The following is a 23370-nucleotide window of genomic DNA, read 5'->3' on the forward strand; positions in this document are numbered from 1 at the left end:
CGGAGGTTCACAGTAAATGTTTGTTTACTCTTTTAAGTAAGATTCGTGGCACTTTTTAATTCTTTAGAAATTCTTAGGAAACTTGGGCTTTTGTGCTTATTGTACGCAGCTCGTAATCATATTCACATGCAATGGTTCTCAAACTGAAGGGCATTTGACTGTGTGAGACAATGCAGTGTAAAGAATCAGAAGAAATGAATACTAGATTACATTAAATTTTCAATTTTGCATTATTCACCTTCATATTTATTGAACAAAATATGTGAAATATGTTTTATACAAATCATGTTTACAATGCGTTGTTCCTATGATAATGGTGCAAAGCATGTAAAACAAGTAACATCTTTATTATTTTCATCTGCAGTAACTAATGCAGCAAATAAATATGTATAAGCAGTTTTGATGACAACAAATTTCAGATGTTTTCATGTAATACTTAAATATAACTCACTATTGTGCGGATAATAACAAAACAATTATAAATTATGTTGAAATATTGTTTTAACTTCGTAAGTGTCAAAAGAATGAAAAAAATTAGTCTGAAGTTCTCTTACGTCGTCTTGGGGAGAAAAGTCGAAGAGAGAAAAAGTTTGAGAACCACTGCTGTACAGTGTTAAGAAATTATTAAAGATTCAAAAAATTCATCTTTCTTACTAGAACTCAAGCAGAATAAGGTTCCAGAAAGAAGATATTTTTTTTACGAAGTCCAAGTTATATGCACATCAAGCCTAATTGGAAGAATTAGAATATTTCAAGAGCCTGCAGTAATTGGTCGCAGGAACTGAAGAATTTCCAAGATAAGGACAGAATACTGTAATAAACTTCGTTGAAAATGGTCGTATTACAGTGGAAACTAAGTACGAAGCAGAAGATAAGAAGCAGGAGTCAAAGTTTGATATCACTGAGCACTTTGTATTCAATTGTAATCCCCCCATCCCTTCTCCAACCTTCTAGAGTTGTGCAGGATCACGTAAATACCCGACAATTTCTTTTCTTGTTAAATATTTGTACAATACATAAAAATATACAAAGAGAAAAAAAAATGAGCGAATCCACATCTCTAGAACCTTGATACATAACATCAATCCATTAAATTCTCGCTCCTCATATATGTGATAATTATACAGATGTATTTCTATATATATATGCATTAAAAAAAAAAGTCCAAGGAATAGTAACGCACATACACACATATATATGGTCATTGGTAACAATCAGAAATTTCTCACACAAATAAACTTTTATCACAATCCTGCACAAGAATTAGAAATTCATTTCATTTATTGAATTTACTTTCACTCTAAGAATAACAAAGCCCGTTTATCTTACAAACAGATACAGACAGACTAGGTAGATATACCAGCTGTATTTTTTTTTCTTTTTCAGAATAACAGTGATATTAATTGATATGACAAAGTGAATTCTTCTTCAAAATAGAGTTCTCTTCCTTATCACATGATTATGCTTCCCTATTACATTCACAATCAGCATTACACAAAATCAGAACAGAAGCAGATATTATGTCAACAAAAAGGACAACAAAAATATATTTATATATATTTTAAATACTAGCAGTGAACTTATCAAGAAAAGAAAAAAAACAACTAGCAGAAACTTTTATATTTCCTGTGAGGTAAAATATAATGCCAACATTTTAGTGATAAAAATGATTATTATATAATACTTTACAGAAAAATTCATTTTATTATCAGTTCATGAAGCATTTACAATAATAAAAAGAGGTGGATAATCTTTTCTTTGCTTTGTATGAATGAGTGATCAGTATGGATATTTACTTATGCTTCCTTATCTTGTTTGCCTATACCTTGGACCTCTCCTGGAACACTCACTCAAATTGTTAAACTATGTTAATACTGGAAAAAATGACGTCTTCAACTCCTGACCAACAAACACTATCACTAGTCAACATTCAGCATGATCAGATTGAAACTTCATGCCTTCCTCAAAAATTTCCGTTATTTCAAAAGTACACTGGGTTTCGATAGAAAAATTATGTGCTCAGAAAAAAATCCATTTACAACGTTCATAATTACAATGGACTGTCTTTTTTCTTTTTTTTTTAAACATGTGCTAAAATGGAAGTTATGAACACTCCCTCGCCTTCATGTTTCTCAATTCATTGAGTTACGCTTTTAAACACTATTCACTTCATGTTAATTGGATGGGTTCAACCCAACTTCCTTTTTTTTTATTATTATTATTATTTATATTTCTTTTTTTCATGCTACAAGCATTAATGAAAATCCTTAGAACTAAGTTTTACCAAAGCAAGAAAATCCTTTCGCACGAAATAATTATACAGCCAATGAGCAACAAGTCAAAGTACAGTACATACATTTTTTACGTAACAATTAACTAATATGACACTCAAAAAATATCAAGGAAGAGCGAAAGAAAAAGAGGGCAAAAAATAGTAGGAAAAATCTTCTAGTCGTCATAGTTATTTTATTTACTTTACAAAATATATATACTACGTCATGTTTATTGATCTCTGAATAGCGAAGATAGAAACACTTTCACCATGATTGCACAAATATACAAAGGACATGTTTTCTTTGTCAGGATGGAATATGGATTGTTGTCAATAAAAGTGAAACATGACAGTTATAGTGAAGAAGTGCAAGAAATCTGGATGAACGGGGTGGGAGGGCCTTGGTCACAGACTTGGAAATCCATACAATTACACTTAAAAATTTATCCACTTCGGATACAATGTACCCACGGATCCAAATGATTTACATACTAACAACGACTTGATTTCTCTTTTTGTTCGGTTAACTTTCAGGAAAATCTACACATTATAAGGCCACACACTGAAAAGAGGATGTATTGAACTACAGCTTTCCATAATATTTTTTTGAGATCTGTGAAGTTTCTCACTCTCCCCAAAGAAATGCACACATCTTCTCAGTAGGCCTTCCGGGTCATTCGGAGAGTAACAGCGTTAACATCGAATGCACAAGATCATTCACTCACCATAGGCAATTGGACCAATCCTTTCACACCCCATTTGACACCCGTCTTGCAGGTCGCATCTCCTCCACAGGAACAGAGAAGCATGGGACAACAGCCACCTCAGCAAATAACATCGGAAGAAATCTTCTGTTCACCAGAGATTCAGAAAAACAACAACTGAAACAATTTTTTTCTTATCTTTTTTTTTTTAGTTAAGATAAACCTTTGGGGAAGACCCTCGTGCCAGTCCACACTCAACATTTTATGTACAGTACAAGGTTGGTGACACAAGACTTCACATAGCGTCCCAGTCATTTTTATAGAAGTACACAAGGAGATTTCTTTTTCTTATTTTGCTTCTTCTCGGGAGATTTCTTGTTAATTTGTCGCACTAAATCATAAAATATCTGAAAAAAGTAATAAAAATCATAGTGATTGGAATACAAAACACACCAAACGTCATAACAACAAATACAACATTAAGCCCTCTGGTGGGCGTTATAGACTACCGAGGATTGTGGCCGGCCAGATTGCTTAGTCGGGGGTTGTGCACTCAACACACTGGTTCTAATTGCAATTATTTCTGGCTTTGTGCATCAGAGTTCGTTGCTTCTTTATTCAAGAAAAAAAAAAAAAAACAATCAATAAATACGCGATGTCACGACTACTCAACGTTCAGATTTACTTAATTACGCCATTCAAGAGACGTAGTAAGTAATGAGTTATGTTCATAATCAAAGCAAACAAAAATTCCATTCTTGGAGTTACGTTCCTTTCGTTCTCATGCGACGATTTAATACAATTCAAATATAGAGTTTCACACAACTAAATCAAACCCTCACATGGGGTACTTTTTGAAACAACAATCGCAAATTCAAATTACCTTCTTTCCCTCTTTAGGAGAGGAATTTTGGGAACTGTTGCACCAATTCATTATTTTAAATTAAGATTTCGTATACAAAATTCACACTTCCATCTTAAGTGAATCCCTACACTGAGTGTTTTTTGAATTTGAGAGTCGGAAACTTTAATGCTACAGAAACTGTCTTCCTGCCTTCTTTTAGAAGAAGAATGTTCATAACGTTGAAACACGAGTTAGTTACTTTTAATGATGAGTTTATACGCAGTTTTATTTCCTTAATTTCAGGATTGTTCATTACCCCTTTAGTATGTAAGTCTTACATATTTATCTCTTGTTTTTGACAAAAAGTTTTCTGTCTTAATTTCACGTTTCTAGCCATAGTAGTATAGGTTATTGAATATAAGCCACCTAATATAATCTTAGAACCGTTGTAAGTGCAGGTGATCATAAGTCGACGATAAACTATTATTATTATTATTATTAAATATTATATATTACTTTGTTACATTTATTACTCAATATCTTTAAATCTATCTGGATACCAACACCGTCCAGGAAAAAAAATATATATTAACACACACACATTACTGGCATTTTACCTGCAATAAAGTATGACAGACTTATGGAGCATCTAAAAGCCATCTCCAAAGAAAATGTACATGTACCTGGATTTAGAAGGGGTACAAATCTGGTGAATTCTGCCATGTGAGCATTTCGTGTTTAGTTGCGACTAGGAAATGAACGTCCACTGATTAAATCCGTGAAATTGATTTATACCATGACAGACTAAAAGTAACTTTACCAGTACCTGTTTACAAGAAAGGTGTTTGAGGTAACCCTGGTAACTACTCTTGTTCCAGTGTTTTCTTAAATTATAAATTACTGTATCGAAAAAAAAAAAAAAAAAAAAAAAACTAATCAATGTTGCCCATTCTGGATTCAGATCGGGTCTTTCCATAATTAGTGCTGTTTAAAAGCTTATAAACGAAATAATTAACGGTTTTGAGTCTGACATTACTGAAACCTTTGACACAGTAGTACATGATATCTTGCTTTAAAAATTACACTTCTATGATATTGAACAATCCCTTTTAAAGACCTACCTTACTAATCAACGGCAGATAGTAAAATTAAATAATAAATGTGAAGTTTTAACTGATGTTCCTCAAGACTCAGTATTATGCCTCTCTCTATTTTTAGTGCATATGAACGACCTGCCTAAACTTCCTGTTGTATAAAAACAATCTATGCGAACGACACCACTTTTATTACGAATGATGTTAGCATACTTAACCTGAACATTAAAAATAAAGAACTAAATACTTGAAAATGAAATGAAATCTTTGAGTTTAACGTCCAACGCTTAGAGGAGACGGTGATTATGAGAGATGAACGAAATGGTGGAATGAAGAAAGTGGAAGGAAACGGGAGAACCCCGAGAAAACCCACGAGCACGGTGTTTGTCCACCACAAAGTCCACACGGCGCGAGCTGGGATCAAACCAGGGACCCCAAGCACCGGAGGTGAACGCTCTACCACTGAGCCACCGCGGCCCCGAGTACTAAATACTTCTCTATGGTTTAAAACAAATAGCTTGGTATTAAATACGACAAAAACTTAATTCATTTTTCTATATACAATGAAAGGAGGAAACAACCGATTTTATTTTACACACCAAATCCTCTATAGGTGCGAATTCTAACGTAACGAGCGAATTCTGTATTTGCGCACACCTCCTAGGTCAATTCTAAAGACTGTTTTCGAAAATGAGCATTTCAAACATTCCGCATAGAAGTCTGATGGACTTGCCGAAAGTCGGGAAGGTAAAAAGTTTAAAAACATGCAAAACATTTTCGAGTGGAGAGTTTTCTAAGATCATTCCTATTGATATTCCGAGTGCTTGTTGTCGCTTTGGCATTATTCAAACCTCGCTTGATGACAACTTGTAGCAAACGTCGAAACGTATGCCATTCCATCTTCGACTTGTAAAAGGTAAAATAAATAAATTTAACAAAGATTGGTATCATGAAATATCGCGTGATCCTACAATCGTATAGCCTTTACACAGTACAAAAGTCTGGAAGAGGTGGTTTTGTACATTATTGGTAGTAACAAATATTTACCAAAAAATGTGTCGATTGCCGTTAGATGATGCAATTATCTGAAGTGCGTTATGGTTAATGGTGGTTTATTTTACAAGTGAAATAAGATTGCAGAAGCAGCCCTCCTGCTATTCATTGATACGCATGTAGCAAAGCATTCTTATGCTGTAATAAAACTCCAGATAAAGCACTCAACACTGATCTTTATCAGTCATATTTTCAAGTAAGAGAAAACAATGCTGCCCAGATTAAAATTAAACAAAAAATGAAATGAAATCTTTAAGTTTTACGTCAGCTAGGCTAAAGGAGACTGTGATGATGAGAAATGAATGAAATGGTGGGAATTAAGATAGTGCGAAGAAACGGGAGAACCATGAGAAAACTCATGCACACGGTGTTTGTCCACCACAGTCTTGGCAAGATTAAATATTTATCTATTAAATATTTTAAAATTTGCTGCAGTTCAGTTCAATATTTCAGAACAAACTACAGGAATTCTCAGGCGTTACTCGGATATATAAGTAAAAAAATGAAAAAAAAAAATTGGGTTTTACGTCCCACGGTTATGCTGTGTGAGCTAAAGGAGATATGATGAGAAATAAATGAAATGGTGCGAACGAACGCGAAAAGCCCGAAAAAAAAAAAAAACCCACGCAAACTGTGTTTGACCACCATGAAAGTCCACTTGGCACGAGCTGGGATCGAACCAGGCATCCCACGCACCAGAGGTAAACGCTCTACCACTGAAGCACCGTGGCCCCATATATATAAGTAAGCCTGTGACTGATTCTTATTAATTTTCTAAGGTGTGGTCCCACTACTGCAGCGTTTCCCAACCGGTGTGCCGCGAATGGGTCACTGGTGTGCCGCGAGGAAATCGGAACAAAATTATTAATTCTATAGCAATCAAATTGCAAGACATACAGAAAAAGGTATATTTGTATTTCAAATTACCACTATGAATCTAAAATTTAAAGTTTCATACTGTGTTACTTTTCTGTAGAACATTTTTCTGTACATTTCTAATTTTGAAAAAAAAGTATTTGTTATCATTGTTATGACCATTATTGCTTCTTTATTGTTGAAGACTATTTCGTAACTTGAAATTTTAAAATATTATTCAATCCTTCCGGCAAAACAAACATGCATACGAATTACCTATATTTGTGTTTTAAAAGTTAAAGAGATTCGTTTGTTCGTTCGTTATTTAGTGATCCTCCTTCTTAATGAAAGGTTGGATACAGTTTTCGAAAAAAAAAAAAAGTGTATTTTTAACAACTTCAGCCCTATATCTGATTGTAATTATTTTCTATTTTTAAATTAAAATGAAAAATAAGCATAATGACTTACCACGGGGAAAAAACAGTGGTCTAGCTTTCTTCTCTGTGAGAAGGATGTCAGTAATCAGAAAAAAATACTACAGTATTTTATATTTTCAAATAATAATAATAATAATAATAATAATAATAAGAAGAAGAAGAAGAAGAAGAAGAAGAAGAATAAGAATATGTGTGCCGCGAGAATTCAAGTTACCCTGAAGTGTGCCGCAAGTTGAAAAAGGTTGGGAAACGCTGCACTACTGTTACACATGAAAGAAAATCGAATTATTTTGAAAACCCTGATTCTCCTTTAACGAGACTATTAAAACAGAATATTCGTTTGGAAAGAAAAGCAACGAAGCTCTATACAAAGAAATATTTAAACAAACCAATGTTCGGTGTCACAGCAGTCATGGTAGAAGCAAAGTAGCTTCAAAAATTGAAGTCAAGCTTGATGAATTTTGAAATACACTTCAGCCGTAAACAAAACAAGACTTTCAAGTGTCACCACGGCACAGATTACACAATACAATGTCCAAACTCAGTGTGACCAAATTAGCATTAACACAATAAAGAGAGACTTACTCCTTACATCAATACTTACATCATTTACATTAATTTTTGCTTTGGCAGAAGTTTCCATAAACGCACAGTTGAACTGACGTGCCAGGTTGCCCCCTTGGTCCTTTCCTACTACCCGCTCATCTTCCAAATCACATTTGTTGCCCACCAATACCATTGGAACATCATCCGTATCCTACAACGAAGACAAATTAGATACGAATACTCAACTTACTGGAAGTAGTATTTGATACATACATATTCATAGCAGTTAACATGTATCGAAAAGGCACAGACTCTCAAGATCTTCCACTGTATTCAACTAGAAACTACTGTAAGATTAGAAACGTTACTGTAACAAGTTTTAAAAGAAAATCCCAATAAAACACTTCTTATTAAACACTCAATTGTGTAACAAATATAAAGGTAAAAAAACTTGTTACCACCAAAAGTCGTGTCCAGTCAAGCACCTACCCCTTCTCAACCATATTTCCCAGCATCTGAATACCGTAGCTTCTACCTCAAGAAAAGACAGATTTAAATGAAATAAGGCGAAACAGAAAGATATGATAGAATTTTGGTTAAGGAACGGGCTAAGAAGTCTGTTTATTCGAAGAAAATACTCCCGTTATGTACTGTATTTGTGTTTACTGTGAATTTCACAGCGTTGTAACAGAGCTACGTAAACCTTAAAAAAGATGGGTATGAGGAATATAGTCTTATACCACACAAATATTGGTCATGGATTAACAGCACTGCACTTCAGTTTGTATTCCCTCAACACTATCTCTATTATACGTACAATAAATTTATGTAAAGAGAAAGGGGGGAAAAAAAATCCGGGAATAACTGCAAAGCATCCAATTGAGCAGTACATTGGGATCCAGAGCCAATTGGAATGACACAGGCGTAAGATATGACGTGGTGAGAGTGGGAGCTCTTTTAAAATAAACTGCGTATTGTAATATTTCCTATGCGGGTGTCATAAAGGTACATTCATTTTTCTTTGCCCCTCACCTATTTTATTACAAATGTATCAAATATTTATATACAAACTACATATACAATTATGTAATCATAACAAATGAAATCAAATAATATATTTGATTGTTTATCTAAAGATCATTGTGGGCTTTGATGAGGGTCCAAGAGAGACTAGCTCACAGCACCCGCAGAAGGTCTGTGTGGTTGATCAGTCCCAACGCAGACTGATGCTGTCGGAGGTCCTGAGGCGTCTTTTATATCCTTTTCGTGGGTAGTGGTGGCGTTGATGTTCCTTTTCAGTCATGTGTCGATGGAATGGTAACGAGAGGTCGTCTGCTTCTGTTATTGTTTACTTCGTACAAGTAGAGCTGATCATGTAGAGGGAATATTGCACCCTCCAGGTGAGAGTAAAATTGGACATTATTCTTTTATACGAAGTAAAATTGCTGATAGAATGAAGAGCTCTCTGGAAAAATAAGATGCACTGTGGAGCACTCTTTCAATACACTGTAATTTACTGGTGAAAAAAAACACTTTATATTACTGTGGGTAGAAAACTCTGTTTCACTGTGATAGAAAACTATGATATGAACGAACTTGTAGTGAAAAAATCTAAAAGTGATTATACACAATTTGTCACTAAGAACCAAACAGGTTCTGCAATTAGTGCGTCACGCCCATCAAGGGTAGGGTCGTGCCATCACTGGTATACCAGACTACTAATTGTAGGTGTCCCACTAAAAGGCATAATCTGTTGAGTAGTTGGAGGTTCACTGTTTGAAATTGTCTTTTGAAGCAGATACATATGAGAGATCTAACAACAATGGTGGTACTATCATTATTATTATTATTAACATACTGAAAAGAGGAAGATACAAGTCACTGTCGGTATTAAGCATTGCACATCATACGTTTATGTAGGAAATATAAAAAGGTGCCAATTCCAGGAAGGAGTAAGGTAACTAATGCACTAATGGAAATAATCGTCCACGGGAAAGCATCGTGGAATTTAAATTCGGAGAAGTGACCAGGTAAATGGTTCTGCTCTCAACTCCGCAGTACTTCCATTCAGGTGATCGATTGTGTTAAAGAGTCTGCAGACTGAATGTATTGTAAAGTAGAAATTGCATTTGCCAGGCAACGTTCTGTTCTATTGTAAAGTCAGCTAAGAGATGGGAAGATAGGTTTAATGAATCAGTGATTATATGTTCGAACTGTTCGTAACGAAAAACGTATGTTAATGAAAAATTAACACTGTCTGCCGCCATATGGTTCCATTGTTTTGTAATTTCGACATGTTTCCTTGTTGTTTAGTAGACACCCACACATGTGTAAAGATAGAATTCTAGATAGGTAGTCCGTCTGCTGGGACCTCGCTTAGGCTTGAATGTTGCATATCGAAACTATCGGATGCGTCTGATGGATACAAATCAAGTTTGTAAATGTCTGAACTAGTCCAAATAGCAAAGTTCAGTGCTTGTAAGCGAAGATAGTCTGTATCAGTAAAGAAACAATTATCGTAGGTTTTATAGAAAAGTGATAATTCTTATTTTGCGTTACTCGAATCTGGATAACTATGTCCAAATTTGCAGTTGAAAACTCAAAAGAAATTAAGTATACTTTTTAACCTTTGTAGAATGCATCCAAGTTTTGTTCGATTAGTGAACCTCTGATGTTAGGGTTAATTTTGTATCATTTTACATGTCAAAGCGGGGTTGATTAAAATATCGTTAACTTGATTATGTAATAAGACTGAATTATAAGGTCAGTGCTGTTCAAGCATTTGAAAATGTAATAGGGTTATTAAGAACGTTTATTTGTGGCTGTTGTACACAGAAGCTGGAAAATTTCATGCTGGATTTGTGTAACTAATTTTCCTACTGCTACTGTAAAGTTTGTTACGAGATGAGTCTGTTGAAAATTGCTTTGTTTAATTTCCTGTATCTGATTAATTAATCGTTTTGGGCTTTGATACGATGGATGGTTTATTTTAACTTTTGAATTTCATATACGGAGAATTCAATTAGGCCAAAATTACATAATTCTCATACTGCTTTGGACATTTTACTACACTGTTTGAAAATCACACGAGATTATATCTTATTTTCTCTATAAATTGTGTTTCTTTTCCATGTAATATCGATACTAATTCTTCATAGCCTCAACATAGTTCTTTTTTTAATATTACGGAGGAAAAATCTAAATGTAGCCTGTAAGGTATGAACTGTTTTTTCATAGTGAATAACGGGTTTGAATTTAACGATTGCAAGCCCGAACTGTTCAAATACCAGTTCGTTCATATCTATATATCCTAAGAATGTGAGCAGAATAAGGAATAGTATAGTATTCACGGTGAAGGTGGTTCACCTGGCGTTTGAATTCTTCCTATGAAAGAGAAAAAAAATGCTTTGCTTAGTTCACATTTATAGTGTCTTCACGTTAATACCAGCTGGTCTTTACATGTATCGTAAAGTGAAAAGTTTATTGAAAAGTTGAGAATTTTCTTGAAGAGAGCGTATTAGGGAGAAGTTTAAAAGATATGTAGTGAAGGGCTGTAAGTATTTGAAGAGGGTGTGGAAAGAGGACATACGAGTATTTAAAAAATTAAGTATTATTAACTGTTATTTTGAAGTTCCGGGACGAAATGGTGAGGTCCATTTAAGATACAAAAAATGTTTGTTTGAGAATGGCCAGCGAAAAGTTACATTTAACGTGTATTAATGAAGTACATTGTCATACTCTTGTATTTCGCTATGAAAATTACAATGATGTTTACTTTGATCTGATGTTTACTTTGTTCGTAGTAAAGAATTCCTCAGATTTTTTTTTCTGACGTGGCGCGTGCGATATATGGTTGACTGGTTTCAAGTTGCTTTTCCAATGGTGCGCTTTCTTCCTTCTTGCAAATCTTGGAAAAAAAAATGGATGTAGATATCAACAGATATGTTAGGTGTCTGTGTTTTAAATGTATGTAGTAGTCACACCAGATAAAAATTGGGGTTAAATTTAGATTATTTGTACGGGTTCAAAATGACTTGGATCAAATTTCTGCAATACCTTTTTTTCTGAAAAGAGAGGGGGGGGGGGGCGAAATTTTGATTCGGACAAAATTCAGTTTGTGTATGACGTTTATCAAAGTATCGCTTTTGGTGCTCATGAGCTTTTTGCAGATGCATTTTCATGGTATCCCTTATTTTGGTTACTGAATCCCTTTCGATTTGTATCTATGGTGACGTTTTTAATTGGTAATCACCGTATGTCCTTGAATCTTGTTTTTATATGTATATTCAAGGTGAATGTTATGTGCGGTACCCATTGAGGCCATTCTGTTTGGTCGTCTTAACCGAAGAACTTTGCGTATGAACAGGATGCTGATTCATCTACATTATATATAGACAAGATAACATCTTCCACTAAGAAATTTTCGACGTTCTCTGTTGTAATTGTATCAATAATTTGATGACGCATCTTGTAGCTGACTCGGTAGGCACAAAAATTTGTTTTGTCTTTCCATCTTCCACTGGAATTGGCCCCAAAGCATCAAATTGCCATGTGTTACCTATGAAGTCCACAGAATGACGTAGTAACTCAGCTTGATTTTCCTGAGGAAGCCTTTTAAATTTCTAACATTGTATACATGACTTGATTTTAAGTGTTAGAAAGGACTTCGTATTTATTTATTTATTTATTTATTTTTTTATTTGTCACCTATAACAGGACTGCTGTCCCAATTACAATAGGCTTACATGAATTAAATTATATTCAAATACTTATATACATGTACAATAATAAGAATAAAAATAAAAATAAAATAAAACTAAAAGAGAGGAAAAATAGAAAGAAAAAAGAGTAAATAAAAATAAAAATAAAACAATGTTACATCTATAACGTAATAGAAAAAAAGAACTATGTATACAATGTTCGAATAATCATCTGACGCATTGCTTGTCTGATATTTGTTTCAACAATTGCAAATATAAAGGATATAATAGAGAAAATTATACAATATATACAATATTTTAATAATCATCTGACACACCTCTTATCTAATGTTTGTTTTAATAATTTCAAATATAAAGTGTATGGCAAAGAAAGATCAATCTCTGGACTTTCCTTAGATACTTTATTATAATTTCGACAAATTCTAATTAGGGGGGAATTCATATGTATAGAAGTTCTAGATTTTACAGTATAAAATAGCGATCTAGTCCGTAAGTTCATTTTGGCAGTATTAAAACTTAACTTACTTATGCATTCATGATTATCTATAATGCCATTCACCAATTTAAATAAGAAAATCAATTGAGATATTTCTCTTCGTGTAGTTAATGGCGAATATTTAAAAATGTCTAATAATTTGCTGTAAGAAACTCTCATGTCATAGGAATTCACCCTGTACATTTTAAAATACAATATTATTTAGTATATATTTAAGACAATCTTGTAGGTCTTCATAAATCCGAAGTGTGGTGGTATTGGCTGCTTGTGTGCTATTTCAAACTATTATTAGCCAATGATTTAGGAATGCCGAGCAAATAGATTGAACCTATTTTGTATGTTTCTGTGGTCTGTATAATAACTTGTCCATTAATCGAAAGTAACGAGCAAAGCGTAATGTTGATATTTTTGCTGTCTTTTCTCTGTAGAACGGAAATAATGCCTGTGTAAGATTCAATCTTGCGTTATAGGTCTGCGAGATTTCTTCGTTAAAGATTATGTTCAGATTTGACAAATTGAGTCCTCCAAAGTGTTAAAACGGAAAGCATTAGTCTCTTCAGTTTCCGTAAATTTATCGGTTTCTTCGTTTTCTTCTTTTTTGATGCTTTCTCGCTGTTCTAAGTGACTGATTATGTTGGTGGGGTGTTGGTCGTTCCGAATGACAAATTTCGAAACTATAATCTGCTAACAAAATTCCATATCTGGTATATTTTCCAACTTTGTCGGGCTGTGTATTTAAAGATGTCAGACATTTTGCACCTATAATTTAAATTCTCGACTCACTAAGAGGTAGCGGAACTTTTGTAAGACGTATGTATATTAATGTGTAAAGTTCTTTCTACCATATGAACGCTCGGCGTTCAGGTTTAATTAATCTCCGAATTCAATATAAGAATACTTTTTCGATACTAGTAAGGGTCATAACAAGCAAGGAGGTCTCCGACCTGAATGCTGGATTCGTCAGAATAACTTCTAATTTCCAAATTACTATCGAAATGGTAGAGAGTGTGTGCATTTAAAATGTCATCTTTTGATTTATCAAAAAGCTCAACATGTTTAGAATCTAATTTAAATTTAGAATTGTTTGGAAGCAGCAGCTCAAATGGCCCTAAATCTTTTATGTGATATCAGACATAGGAGCATAAACTAATGCAACTCAAACTACGTTTAACAGTAGGCCGTTTGGAACCTGGAACCAGCAGTGCAGTTGGATAATTTGATGCTTGTTCCATTCTATTTATAGAGCAGAAGTGATGAGGGAACAACAAACAAGATCCGTGTCAAATGCACATATTGCCTTTTATTCCTTCACTATTTCTTAAGACCACTTGGAAAGTTGGAAAGCTTCAATCCGCCTATATATGTTTCGTTTCAGAATATAAGAACGCTCGGTATATCTCTTAACGATGAGCTGAAAACAAAAAGAGGCATATCAAATGGACTTATTATCATGTAGAAAATAATGAAGAAATATAAAATATTGGGGATAACGGAACTTGAAAAATGATACCCCAATTTGAACTTAGCACCACTCACAATATTATATATAATAATGTGTGTGTGTCATCAGATTTTCAGAAAGAAAGGAACGATCTCAAGCAATCAAATTCTGTAAACAATTAGATCTTCCCTAGGCATATTCGCCTACAATGCCCATTTTTTTGATTTCGGCACTGCGGGGAATTATGGTGGTCAAAAATTATGCATAAAAGGAGATGATAAACACCAGGGGAACCAGATATTAATGTCAAATTCATAATTTTCGGATTCACTGAAATGTTTCCAATGCCTTTCAACTCAAACTTTAGCCCCGATCGTCATGGAGAATTAGAGAGGCGTGAGAAATAAAATATTCAAAATGCTTATAACTATGTCAAATTAATAGTTTTCGGGGTAGTTGAGGTGAAAAAGAACATTGTCTACGCCATTGAAGTAGAACTTTAAACCTCTATGTCATACACTGTTGGGGGATGTGAAAAATATATAAAATAACGTCCAAAACAACCGACATTAGTGTCGAATCTGAAGTTTACGGGATCACTAAGCTGATTGGTGGCAGTGCCATTGACATCTGAGCCCAAGTTTGGTTAAGACGGGACACGAGTGCAGGAACTGACAAGGGCAAAGCAAAAGTCATTGCTCTTCCGTATTATTTCACTCAAAATTGAGGACAATGCCAAAGGTGTTGCTATTTCATATTTATGTAGTTATTACATTCTTTGACAGGGGCAGCTCCAAAGGCGTCACCTCTTTGTTATTTATATATTTCACTGCCATTAACACCGAAGGCGTTCCTATTTCTTACTGATCCGTTTATTTATTTATTACACTCTTGTTGACAGTATCATCGCCAAAGACGTTACTCCTCGTTATTTTTATTTTTTATTTATTACTTTTGTTGACAGGGGCAGCTCTAAAGGTGTTACTCTTCGTATTTATATATTTCACTGCCATTGACAACACCGAAGGCGTTCCTATTTCTTATTAATCTGTTTGTTTATTACACTCTTGTTGACAATGTCATCGCCAAAGACGTTACTCCTTGTCAGGGGTGCCCATTCCCCCCCATAGCTGATGGCGCACTCCCCCCCAAAACTAATAATCTCTTCTCTCCTCAAAACTCAAGTCCTCTAAAAACAATTGCCCAGTGTAACAGTAGTTTTTATAGTACTAGTAATTGTTATTTTTGTTTTTATTTCCTGTAGTAGTATTATAGAATGCTTGTAGTAGTAGTAGGGGCAGTAGTAATTATAAAAATGGCATTACTTTTATTAGTAGTCTTGGTAGTGTACAATACTAAATATGTTCTATAAGGATATTGAAGGGTATAAAAACTTCTACACACTGTGTATGGCACAGGTATTCTTTTTTTACAATTAGTATTATTATTATTTTTCTTTACAAAATATTGATATAATTCCCTTGTACATAAAAAGTAAGACGCAAGTTACAATTTATTGAGTTTGATACCAAAAGAAAATGTTATCCTCGAAATTAGCCTACAAAAAGAAGTGATATCCAACAAAAAACATTCCTTTAAAAGAGCCAAGTACGAGTGGCCTTAAAAAGAATTGAAATCACAAAAATAGGCGGCAAGTTCTGGTGGACAACAGTTACAAACACTCACTGGCTCACTTCAAATTTAGATTTGAAACTTGGCTGTTGTCTGTAGGGTTACCACTAGCTCACAATTATGTCAAACTACTTTATAATTATCAACAGACAACATAGGCAAGTTTCAAATCTAAATTTGAAAGTGATTCCTTGAGTGTTTGTAATTGTTGTTCACCAGAACTTGGCGCTCATTTTTGTGATTTCAATTCTTGGCGCTATTTTAACCGATCTATTGTTCGGTTATGTTTACATTTATTTATTTATTTATTATGGACGACATATAATACGTAACAATATTCTGTTACTACTTGATATATGATGAATGATCATATTTTCTATAGTTTTCTGTGTGTGAATGTGTGATTACATTTTCCAGGATCTGCGAAAAACGAACAACTGCCTAGCTGGCTTCACTCTGTACAATACATGGTGCTGAATATATAGAATACTACTGGAGCGACCTCTCATGGAAAGTCTCTATTGTACACAGTGATGCCACTTTTGAGCTGGTTTTCAGTTTACCGCAGGCCCTGGAAAATATAATCGCACAAACAGAAAACTATACAAAATATTATCATTAATTCATTTATTATACATCATGTAGCAATTGAACAGCATTACTTATTAAGTGTCATACATGGTATAAATAAGAAGTAAATAAATGCTCCCAGCAGAAAATGGGTAAATTACCTACACAAAGCGATAAACCGATCAGCGCATCCTTTCATATAGCAACTTGCGCGGTACTTTATTCATAGTTTCTAAGCAGGGGGGATTCATTCTCGAGATTTTAAAAAAATCGCATCGTGTTCCAATGTTATTCTGACGACAGCAAAATTACTTATTCGACATTAGAGTAAAATCCTTCCCCATTTTTTTTATTACCCCCAATTTTTTTCTCGATGGCACAACTTGCGCCATTCATCCCTCCTGTGGGCGGCCCTTCTATCTTAAAACGAACCAATCTTTCCTTTCATACGGCTGCTTGCGCGGTACTTCATTCATCGAGTATCGAAGCAGGGGGTACGGGGGTTCACCCCGGAAAATTTTTGAAAATTAGCTTCTCAAAATCGTGTTTTAATGCTATTCCGACAGTAAAGTTGCTAGTTCGAAAGTAGAGTAAAATCCCCCCCAAAATTTTTCGCAATGGCGCAGCTTGCGCCATACATCCCCCCTGTGGGCGGCCCTGCTCCTTGTTATTTGTATTTTTTATTTATTACGTTCATTGACAGGGGCAGATCCAAAGGCGTTACTCTTCGTTATTTATATATTTCACTGCCATTGACAACACCGAAGGCGTTCCTATTTATTTTTATTCTGTTTATTTATTTATTACACTCCTATTGACAGTGTCATCGCCAAACACGTTACACCACGTTATTTTTATTTTTTTATTACATTCATTGACAGGGGCAGCTCCAAAGGCGTTACTCTTCGTTATTTATATATTTCACTGCCATTGACAATACCGAAGGCGTTCCTATTTCTTATTAATATGTTTATTTATTTATTTATTACACTCCTATTGACAGTGTCATCGCCAAAGACGGTATTCCTCGTTATTTTTTGTTTATTTATTACATTCATTGACAGGGGCAGCTCCAAAGGCGTTACTCTTCGTTATTTATATATTTCACTGCCATTGACAACACCGAAGGCGTTCCTATTTCTTATTAATCTGTTTGTTTATTTATTACATTCCTGTTGACAGTGTCTTCGCAGAAGACGTTACTCCTCGTTATTCGTATTTTTTATTTATTACATTCATTGACAGGGGCAGCTCCAAAGGCGTTACTCTTCGTTATTTATATATTTCACTGCCATTGACAACACCGAAGGCGTTCCTATTTCTTATTAATATGTTTATTTATTTATTTATTACATTCCTATTGACAGTGTCATCGCCAAAGACGGTATTCCTCGTTACTTTTTTGTTTATTTATTACATTCATTGACAGGGGCAGCTCCAAAGGCGTTACTCTTCGTTATTTATATATTTCACTGCCATTGACAACACCGAAGGCGTTCCTATTTCTTATTAATATGTTTGTTTATTTATTAGATTCCTATTGACAGTGTCATCGCCAAGGACGGTATTCCTCGTTATTTTTTTGTTTATTTATTACATTCATTGACAGGGGCAGCTCCAAAGGCGTTACTCTTCGTTATTTATATATTTCACTGCCATTGACAACACCGAAGGCGTTCCTATTTCTTATTAATATGTTTGTTTATTTATTACACTCCTATTGACAGTGTCATCGCCAAAGACGGTATTCCTCGTTACTTTTTGTTTATTTATTACATTCATTGACAGGGGCAGCTCCAAAGGCGTTACTCTTCGTTATTTATATATTTCACTGCCATTGACAACACCGAAGGCGTTCCTATTTCTTATTAATCTGTTTGTTTATTTATTACACTCCTGTTGACAGTGTCTTCGCAGAAGACGTTACTCCTCGTTATTTGTATTTTTTATTTATTACATTCATTGACAGGGGCAGCTCCAAAGGCGTTACTCTTCGTTATTTATATATTTCACTGCCATTGACAACACCGAAGGCGTTCCTATTTCTTATTAATATGTTTATTTATTTATTTAGTTATTACACTCCTATTGACAGTGTCATCGCCAAAGACGTTACTCTTCGTTATTTATATTTTTTATTTATTACATTCGTTGACGGGGGCAGCTCCAAAAGCGTTACTCTTCGTTATTTATATATATCACTGATACCGACAGGGACCTACCGGCCTACAAGACTAATTATTTTTTTTTTTATCTTCCCCACCAGACTCTCCCTACTTTCAGTCTGGTTACCCTACTTTTAGGATGGTACCCTTTACACCTATTATTTGCTGTTCGTTTTTATTTTCTCCCTACCTGGTAAAGAGATTAGCGAAATAATTTACAGTAAGCTTTTCTTTTAATGAGTGATGTTTTCATTCAATTTCCATTGTCGCTTTGGAAATCCTTTGTTTGAACTAGAACAATCGCGAAGCAAGAACATAAAATAGGGAAAACAATCACACATACGTGTGGGAAGTATGGAGGAGTATGTAATTAAGTTAGTAAGTAAATGTATGTATGTATACATATATACACTGAAACAAGTGAGTTTCGTTTCGAAGTTGTGGAACTACGGATTGGCTGGAACAGAGGAGGAGTCAAGAAAAATAACCTGTTAAATAGTATATTCCTTAAACTTCTTTTCTTATAAGAAATACAAAACACGTTTAAATCTGTCCTGAAAGTACTCAATAGACTGCGAAAAGTAGTTTGTAGCTATTTCCTACCGATTTTGTTCTATGATGATCAAGATTGAAACCGGAAATGGTTGATTTCTACCATCTCTGATTTCAATAAAGGCTTAATGGAGGAGAGAACCTATTCTTGGGATGCTGAATCGATTGATGCTGAAAAAAAAAAAAGCCTCTCGATCCCTCTTACAGTTTGTGCTCTGCTACCTGTCACACGGACATATCGATATAATTTTTCGAGGCTTATGTATAGAATGGTTTGTAAGTCTAAAAATGAAGTACAGTGAAGTGTTCTGCTGTTTTTAGCATAATGATAGTGAGATAATTTGTGTAACAATAGGAGTGCATAACCTTCAAGTTTAAGAGAACAAAAGTTATACCTATTATCCTTTCTGTATTTGCAGTTATAATCTAATTTTAAATGCGCAGCTAAGTGACAAAAGACGGTACAAAGCTTGGTAGAGCAAAAGCATGAAATAAATTTGCCGTAAATGAAACTAAATCTCTCAGTTTTACGTCCCACGGTTATGCTGTATAGACTAAAGGAGAGAGCAACGATAAGAATGAATGAAACAGTGAATGAAGAAAGTGGGAGCAACCGGAAGAACCCCGAAGCAAGTACTGAAGCTTTCAGAAGAGTACTGAGTAACAAGTTTCTGCCTTTTCCATTTATTTTTATAATATTTTTCATACAAAACTGCCAATTCAAAACATAAATAACACGAAAAAGTCACTTTACCTCCCAAAAAAGTGACATTTAGTGACAAATTTGAAAAAAAAAGTAACTTTTAGTGACCAACTTGAAAAAAATAACTTTTAGTTATAAAAAAAAAAGTGACTCGGTATGAGTCCTGCTTTTCTCATGTATCTCATAGTACTGGTGTGAGGTTAGGAAACAAACGTACGAAAGAGCTCTGAGTAAGGCGATATTACGCCTTTAGAACGTAGTAATCAAAGACTGGCATAGCTCAAGTCATAAAATTTAATATCATAAGGAAAGAAACGTGCAACAGACTACTATGCATAAGAAATGATGGTTTGCACTTTGAACTTGAATATTAAAATGTTATTTTATGTAACATTGTAAATTGCGTCATTACTTATGTTCAAAGTATGTAGGCCTATTTTATAATTTTGAGAACTTATGGTTTAAATTTTGCATTACTGCTACTACTTTTTTCATACATCTAGTAGGTTTAGAAGTGATATGGAAGGATATTTTCTTTCGCATACTGCTTACAAATTTAATTTTCTACAGTTTCTTCCCATTCTTGTATCGCCAGTGTGTTTGTATCGGCTTGTGTTATTTTACAATACATTTCAGACTGCATTACTACGGTGTAATTTGTTTTCCTAGCATTCAAACGCCTAGTAACAGATGGGAGGATAATATTAAGATGGCTCTCGCACAAACAGGAATATAACGTAGAAACCGGATACAGTTGTCTAAGGATAGACTTCGATGGTGAGCTTTTGTGATTGTGGCATTGAACCTCTGGATTCCATAGGTCAGAGTGTGAGTTAGCATTCAACGCATCCACCCTAACTATTACGGAAATTCTTAATCTTATGACGCCAGCCTTTCAGAGTTTACGTTAATGCCAACCTGGGGTCCGTGTAGACCCTAGTCAATAATATTGTTAGTAATCACTTTTTCATAAGCTTGTAGTTTATTATATTGTTGAATACAGTTGATTACTTTTATTTATTATAGTATAGTTAAAATGAACACATTGTGTATATATATATCATATATTCAAATGAAATTTTCTATGTACTACACTTTCACTTTTCTTTATATGCGTTTTACTGTAACTTACTTCACTTCAGAATTCACCAGCACATATGTTACACAGTTGTTTCACATGTCACGAGAAAGCTGGATTACCTCAATTAGTACATCGTGTTTTTACTTCTCTATCCTTATCTCGTGGACACAGAATGCATCTATACTTTTCGTAGTTGGTAATTTCAAAACGTCCTTTAATGTACTTCAAGATACTAATCGCAGTAATAGCTTATTTGGCTCTACTTTGTATGCACTGAGGATTTTCAAAATACCTCTAGATTTCTTTGTCCACCAATTGACGCCCAAGGTTCTTTAGGAAATACCTCCAGAGATAGTGTAGTGTATTTACACCCGACTTAGTTTCATTATAAGTTTTGATGATATCCGGTTTCTTCTTTTCGGGAAATACAGTCTTATCATGATGCGCTGAAGACAACGGCAAGAACAATCTATTCTTCTTTGGGACATAACTCGCTTGGGTCAACTCTCCTTCAAAGCACACGAGTGAAGTATTTTCTGATCGCTCACGGATTTCAAAATTTCGTTAGGGATGTTCCTGTTGCACTTTCTCATTGCCAACAAATGTTGTTCTCTGAAGACGTAACTCTTCGATGAGATCGGTGCTTGTCCTTTGTTATACATTTTCCATTATTTAACTATTGTTTTACAAGTCACCATCAGTTATTTTATGTTGCCTCATTCATGTGTTACTTTCTGACCAATATATATTTCCCCATATATATATTTTTTTTTCTGTTTATGCCATATGTAAGCATATAAAACCGCGTGTGATAAATACGTTTTGGTTCTTAAATGCTCTTGTAATTTCTAAATAGACAAGCGTATCATAAGTACATTGTTATGGGTGAATTGAAAAGAGATATCCTGAGTCATAGACAACAATGTGAAAGAGAAAATATATCATAATGAACCCATCACGGCTCGAAAACTGTAACAGTTTGTATGTATTTTTTTCCACTTCTACATTCCTCTCTAGGTAACACCGTCCTCCTAATACGTTATACCTATCAAACCAGAAAGCCGTGTAACTTTACACTCTAACTGAACAGCAGAATACAAATGTAAGCGTTAATATGAGGTAAATTCCAAATCTTCTACTCGAAGTTCCGTGGCCACTGTAATATTACAAACGTCCGTGTTTCCTAAGAATCATGCCTGAAAGTACTTACTTTTACTCGTAAAATTTGTTCCCTTAAATCCTGAAGATCGTTAAATGTTGATTGTGCCGTTATTGAGTAGACTAAAACGAAGCCTTGTCCATTCTTCATGTATAAATCCCTCATAGCCGTAAATTGCTCCTGGAATTAAGCAGTCATCATGAGACACTTGCAGTATTTAGAATACACTACACTAGACACTTAAAACATTTGGAAGAAAAAGCACCTTCCGCATAATCCATATAAATACCATTACAATATATCAATCAAGTGTTTATTATAACTGAAAAAGAAAGAAAAATTACATTCAATTCCATGATATGCCAAGAATGATGCAGATTCTGACATACTCTGAAAATAGTTTGGCTCAGTGTACATAGTTTACTAAAATAGCAATACAGATAATTACTGAAATTAAGTTCACCCATTACCCCTTCAAAAATCACATTAGAGAACAAGCACGTTCTCAGATATTTTAAATACACAAAACAAATGGAAGAAATTTTTAAAAATGAAAAAGGTTCCGAAAACAGAAATTAATCTTTCTGAGCTTTTACCATTCTGAAATGTTAGTAGTATTCTGCAACATTCTAAAAGGCTTTTGTAGTCCATGCTGGTCGTAATCCTGAAGGTTACATCTCATTAATAGGAATAACACTACATTATACAGAAATAAGCATAGGTCACAGTTACAAATTTAAGGAAAGAGAACATATTACAAAGAATAAATAAATAAATAAAAATTCGTCTGTTTCAGATATTCCTCACACTTATCTCTGGACTAGACTGTAGAAAACGACGATGTAGTCTTCGTCTTTTAGAAGCAGACTTGTATATATCAAAGCATGGTACCATTTTAAGAGACTATCCGGTTTGCCTTAAGGACTAGATTGTGTCATGTGATCAGGTCAAAAGGCACGCTGCGTGCTAAATAGTCTATAAAGATTCCAAATCAACATGTGAGATATTTTAAGCACGTAACCTCCGCGTGGGGCGCATCTTCTTC

The 23370-nt window shown here is 34.4% G+C and overlaps 1 protein-coding gene across 2 annotated transcripts in view; it reads right to left on the bottom strand.

Annotated features, from left to right (window-relative positions):
- Positions 1-216: 216 nt before the first annotated feature.
- Positions 217-23370, bottom strand: part of Rap1 (RAS oncogene family member Rap1) — a 58288-nt gene continuing 35134 nt past the window's right edge. For both annotated transcript variants that reach the window (XM_081761346.1, XM_081761347.1), the window contains exons 3-5: positions 22377-22505; positions 7864-8016; positions 217-3383 (exon numbers count right to left, since the gene is read on the bottom strand). In XM_081761346.1, coding sequence (XP_081617472.1) covers positions 3294-3383; positions 7864-8016; positions 22377-22505 — 372 coding nt within the window. In that variant the 3' untranslated portion in view covers positions 217-3293. The remainder of the gene's footprint in view (positions 3384-7863; positions 8017-22376; positions 22506-23370) is intronic.

This window comes from Thermobia domestica, chromosome 6, assembly GCF_964235325.1.
Source record: "Thermobia domestica chromosome 6, izTheDome1.hap1.1, whole genome shotgun sequence".
NCBI classification, from domain to species: Eukaryota; Metazoa; Arthropoda; class Insecta; order Zygentoma; family Lepismatidae; genus Thermobia; species Thermobia domestica.